The sequence below is a fragment of the Lissotriton helveticus genome, chromosome 10 (assembly GCF_964261635.1).
Source record: "Lissotriton helveticus chromosome 10, aLisHel1.1, whole genome shotgun sequence".
NCBI lineage: Eukaryota > Metazoa > Chordata > Amphibia > Caudata > Salamandridae > Lissotriton > Lissotriton helveticus.
In genome coordinates this window covers 12,149,055-12,155,054 of record NC_136071.1, presented here as the reverse complement: position 1 = coordinate 12,155,054, position 6,000 = coordinate 12,149,055, and the positions used below count along the sequence as shown (strand labels likewise).

The 6,000-nt window shown below is 47.7% G+C and overlaps 1 protein-coding gene across 2 annotated transcripts in view; it reads left to right on the top strand.

Annotated features, from left to right (window-relative positions):
* Positions 1-704: 704 nt before the first annotated feature.
* Positions 705-6,000, top strand: part of PHF8 (PHD finger protein 8) — a 90,740-nt gene continuing 85,444 nt past the window's right edge. Inside the window, exon 1 of one of the 2 annotated variants that reach the window (XM_078664563.1) lies at positions 705-1,286. In XM_078664563.1, coding sequence (XP_078520689.1) covers positions 1,189-1,286 — 98 coding nt within the window. In that variant the 5' untranslated portion in view covers positions 705-1,188. The remainder of the gene's footprint in view (positions 1,287-6,000) is intronic. The other variant, XM_078664562.1, reaches the window with a different exon arrangement.

Here is a 6,000-nt window from a genome sequence, read left to right as displayed (position 1 = left end):
GGTTGTCCCACCCTTGAACATCACCGGTCAGCTACTAGTCGTTAATGCCTAGCAGGGTCCAGGGATCCCGCAGCCCATCACCTATTCGTGTCCAGACTACTGCTGATGAAAGCCGAGCCTAAAGCACCAGCAACAAAGGGTTAATCCCAGGCAGCCGTCGGGCGGATAAACACTGCTGAGCACTGTCTGCGCGCCAGCGAGCCTTAATCTCATATTAACGGCCCTGCTGGAAACTCGCCTGTCACCAGGAGCCACCGGGGGATCATCTCCTGTCAGCTCTCGACTGAGTGACGAGCATCCCTGGTCTGACGTCCCCGGCCTGGCATCCCTGGTCTGGCTTCCCCGGTCTGGCATCCCTGGCCTGGTGTTCTTGCTGGCAGGACAGTGACTGGGTTTCAAGAGCTCGGTGGGACGTCGCCTGGAGGCTGCCGATGAGTGTGGCTGCATTATGAGGCATCAGGACCCTGGCTGACGAGCAGCCGGCCGGGGGAGGCCTGTGCACTCTGCACCTTCTACCTTCTGTCTAGATTAAGCAGCAGTCCCCCCCAGTACTTCAAGAACAAGCCCCTGTGCATCCATCACCAGGCCTGGCCACCAGCAGAAGGGCTGCCTAGTTAATCCAGCCACCAGCCAGTCCACATTGCTCATTGATGTTCTGTTTTGTGGTTTCTTGCTTCGCTGTCACCCAGTTGAGAAGTTGAGCGTGGGTGAACCATCACCGACCCAGTACCTGTCCTCGATCAGACTTTAATCATGTACATCACCGACTGACTGCAGAAACCCTGCCTGCTTGATCTGTTGCCTGTTAACCCAGCCCATAGCTTCTAGTGGGATTACTCCATGCATGTCAGCTCGCCCAGTGACTAGGAGAATTAACCCGGAGCAGGAGGTGTTGAGGCCTCTGTGGGTTGAGGATCACAGCTGATCAGCCTCGGTCGGGGTGAAGTTAATTGTCATCATCTGTTGTTACCAGAAGTGCCCGGCTCAACCTGAGAAAAGAGCCGCGCGGTGACCCTCGCCCTCTGCCTGGTGGATGACAGACCCCGGGGGCTGCAGGGCCATGCTGGGCTGGGCCCAAGAGCTGCTGCTGTGGGTGTGATCTGGAGCCCCCTCTCTGCACCCATGCCCACCCCCCGTCTCTTGCACGAGGCTCGCTCTGGGTAGACAGGACTCCCACCCGCCCCCAGCATGGCATCGGTGCCCGTCTACTGCCTCTGCCGCCTGCCTTACGATGTCACCCGCTTCATGATCGAGTGCGACGCCTGCCAGGACTGGTTTCATGGCAGGTGAGTGGTTGAGCCTTCCTCGAGCCCTCTGGTGTGATAGCCTCTGTGCCACAAACTGTTTGCAAAGTGAATCTTGTCAGCATTAAATAACGTCTCTTCTCTGTGTAACTGGTTAACAGTATTGTCAAAGTATTTTTTCCTTTTCCTTGGTACTTACGTTCGTCATAAGTGGGATTTTTTTTTTTTTTTTAAACCTTACCTCGTAAGTCACGTCTCTAGGATTCTCTGTAAGTTCCACCTGGTTTTCGTGACACCTTTCAGTTGTCCTTCCCATGAGGTGGCTGTGTCCAGGCCAGATTGAAGACTTGTGAATGCCTTGAAAGCCTTAGAAGGAATGAAGCTTGTATCATGGGAAGTGGTGAAAACAGCTGACACAAGATGGGGTTACTTGGTAGAAACTCAACACTCGTGAAGCTTATATGTAAACTCAATACTGCTCAGCAGGAACTAGTCGGGCAAAGGGAGAGAGATCACATCTGGTAATGTGGCTGACACACCGGCAGTAGGAAGCTCTACCGTGGGAGTGGTAGATGTGCTCGTACATTCTCTCCCTACCACCCCCATGATCTGCTTTGCCTGTGCTGCCTGACATGCCCTGCTGAACTGCAGCCGAAGGGTCCTGGGTGATCTCTGTTGATTGAGTCGGTGGAGGTTCCAAAGGAAGTCCCAGGCTACAGCGGCACCTGAGTGCCTGGCGGGAGCTCCTGGTGTGGCGTGCCACTATGCGCTGTTAGAATAAAACACAACAAGAGCATGGAGGGATGAATCATTCATTTATTTACTTCCGTCTAAGGCACCATCAATTACCCTGACCATCTCAATAGTTTATATTGCTACACATACTATTGATTCAATTAGATACACATACCGTTGGGCAGGTCTCCAGCACATCAAATGATAGAACATAAATAAATCGCAAGAACACAAATGAGAATCCATATATACATTTCACAAACCAACATACAAATGTACATATACACAATATCTACAGTACCCTGACAATTACACGTACTCGTGTGCACTCATAAACCTGAGTGTTACACCAAGAGGTAGTCCTCTTCGCACGTGAGGTATCTCACCTCTCTATCATTTAATTATGTGCGCATATAATATTTTAACCATGCTCAAACTGATTGGACTCCTCAATTATAGCGGTCGACGGGGTCACGTTTCACTCCTCAATTCCTTCCGGCTTCCTCAGGACAAGGGTATAAAATATCAACAATAATAATGGAAGCTTCCAATGACATATATGCACATTATTTATGCACTTGCACCAAATCAAATAAAATGAATAGTGAGGAAGGGGGTGCAGGTAATTATGTGTGTGGATCTCGTGCATTAATAGACGCTAGAGTATTTAGCCGGTTCCAAGGAGAGTCCATTTTTGACTCCTGTCGGCCCACATTGTACTTATAGGTTTCTAGATTGACCATGGAACCTGATTATGTGGAGGGCGTACCCCCTCAGTAGTGGATTGGTGTCGACCCCGAGAGCTGAGATAAGATTCTAGGTATTTAGATGGTAGGTGATTAGCTACTCCTGGGGAGCACTGATGTAGTGACCTTTAGAGGGGTTGTTTGATTTTGTGCACCCCCTTCCTCACTTTTCATTTTATTTGATGCAGGTGGTTCTGCGTTTTGGGTGTTTCCATCACCACCTCGGAGTACTGTGTGGGCGAATATGGGATATGTTAAAGATATGTATAAATAATGTGTGTGTGTGTATGTATGTATATGTGTGTGTGTGTATATATATATATATGTATATATATATATATATATATATATAAATTGGAAGCTTCTATTATTATCGTAGATATTTTGTACCTTTGTCCTGAGGAAGTCGGAAGAAATTGACAGCTGAAACGCGACCGCGTCGACCGCTATAATTGAGGAGTCCAATCAGTTTGAGCATGGTTAAAATGTTATATGCGCACATAATTAGATGATAGAGAGGTGAGATACCTCCTGTGTGAAGAGGACTACCTCTTAGTGTAACACTCAGGTTTATGAGTGCACACGAGTACGTGTAATTGTCAGGGTACTGTAGATATTGTGTATATTTACATTTTTATGTTGGTTTGTCAAATTTATATATGTATTATCATTTGTGATTTGTTATATGATTTGATGTGCCGGAGACCTGCCCAATGGTATGTGTATCTAATTGAATCATTAGTATGTGGAGCAATATAAACTATTGAGAGCGTCGGGATAATTGATGGTGCCTTAGACGGAAATAAATGAATGATTCATCCCTCCATACTCTTGTTGTTTTTCATTCTTGAGATGTTCCATGCCCACGTATAGGAGGGTGATTTGGGCAGACCCCTTTTGTTGTACATTATGCGCTGTTAGGTCACAAGTTGAGCGGGGCGATGGCCCCAGGACAAGAGAATAGAGGTGAAAAGCCAGATTGGCCTCATGCTGGCATTGACTCCGGATGTGGACCTGAAATATAAATGTAGCCTTGGTGCCCAGCTCAAGTTAAAACTGTAGATGTCCTACAGGTACATTGAAGAGCTGTTCTTTAGGGTCTGCCAACCTGACCGATGGTCTCTGCTGCAGATCCTTGGGTTAGGCCACTGGGGCGCTGAGCAGGTAAGTGGGGATTCTCATAGATATCAGAAGGCATTAAATATAATAATTGTGCTTAGTGAAGCCTTCAATGTCACCATATGTTGGCGAGCTGGCAAATAATGTTTAGCGTACAGTGAATAGAACAGCTGAATTGATTATCAACAGCGGTAAATTTTGCCAGCCCAATCTTTGCTCTATTTCTTCTCAGCTTAGGAGTGACGTTCTCTTCTCCGGCTCTTACTTCTGGCCCCAATCTCTTGTCAGTGAGGGGTCAAGACAGGTGTGTGGAATTTTATATAGAATATCTACTTGTCAATGGGGCAGGTTGCTTCATAAATCGACTTGTCCTGTAACAAAATCCACTGTCTGTTAATTTAGCTGTCACACTGTACCAGGGCTGGGACAGTCCAGGCCCACTGAACAAAGGAGACAGCGGAGCCAGCAGAGAAGGGGTTCCCTCTTGAAGTTTTGGTGGGAAAGTCTGTGGCAGTGATGTCAAGTAGGAGTAGAGCTAGGGCCCTCAAAGAAGCTGTGCACATAGTCCACTTGAAGGCGCCATATTGGATTGTCTGATAATACTCTCCAGGGGGGTTGTAGGAGTGATGTGGCATCCTAGAATTTGCCTGGGGTGCCTGGCAACTAGAACCTTTCGCCCACACTTTTAGACTCATGCGCGAGGAAGAGATGGGGTCCAGGACCCTGGTCTTGGACAGCAACGACAGCTGGAAGGGCAAACCCCCTGATGAACTAAGCACTCTGTCTGCAGCTGACCACAGGGCCAGTGGGGACCACTTTGGGGAAGACCTGGGCTTGTGCATCCCTGCTACAGGCGAGGAACACCCGGCAAGCAAAGGAGAAAAGCTGGCGCAGGGACCCAGTGAAACCAGCTCTAAGTAGAGGAGGCCTTCTGAAAATGTTCTAGGTGGTTGGGGCTCACCACCAGGAGGATTATGGGGGTCATGACCTATTAGGGGTCAGATTAGATTTTAGAATGTCCGTAAAGGTATTTCCTCTCGTGTGTATTTGTAAATTGGTTTGTAGTATTTAGTAGTTTGTGTGTAATCAATGTACTTTTCCCTTTTCAAAGAAAAAGAAGAGGCAGGCCAATCAATTATTGAGTTTTGTTATTGCATGCCTGCTCTGCTTTACTACCCTGGGAGTCTGGCTTTTACAATTGGGTGCTTTGTTCCTAGTGAGGAGATAATTGTGGACTGATTCCTTGTGCTGGCCTCACATCCTGCACAACGAATAACCCAATTTCTTACTCCTCCTATCTTGTAGTTTGTGCATTAAGCTGTTTGTCATTGAAGCGATCGAACTGTCAGACCCAATTCCTGTTCACTCTCAAAAATTGCCAGAATTATAAATTATCGCGCAAGCTTCGAGGGTGATCACTCAAATTTAGGATGCAGGAACCGCTCGTGTTTCAGTACCCAGTGCTTTTAGGATTTAATGCATTCTACTAGAGAAGGCCGTGTACCCTACTGAGCCTGTTAATCCTTTATTACTAGGTTAGAAATTTGACTTTTGTCCAGTGGAGTCTCGTGCAGATTTTTGTCAATCCCCTAATTCTCCAATAGGGGAACAGGACATGCCATAATGCTTTAGAAGCGTACCTCTGAACCAATCTGTTGGTCCTATGCCATTTCTTGTTCTTCAAAAGATGCCTCCTCCGAGGATAATAAGTGAAAGGCCCCTCCTAGTGGCCAATCTCCATAGTTAGTGGACAGTGGAACCTGAGTGTGCAACAAGCACAGTAGTGTGAAAGAGGAGGGATGTAACTTGTACTTCATCTCCATTTCTTCCAGAGGTCAAGGATCCCCTCCCGCCTGACTGCTAGTTAAGCAGCAGAAGCTTCTCCGAAGAAGTGATCTGTTTTCCTTAGCTAGGACCTCCACCCAGGGGAGGTAAATGAGACTCGCCAGCCTCCTTATAGAGGGCTCCTGCGCCGGACCCACTTACAGTGCGTTCGCTATCAATGCTTCATACGTTGCTGTGACGGCTGGTAGCCCGCCTTATGTCAAGCCAGGCACATGTTAATAGTGCCCGCTCTGTAAGCTGGGCTGTTTCATTTGAAAAATAGCATGTGGGGGCAGCCGGTGCAAACGTCCAGTGTGGCCCAAAGCAGAAGT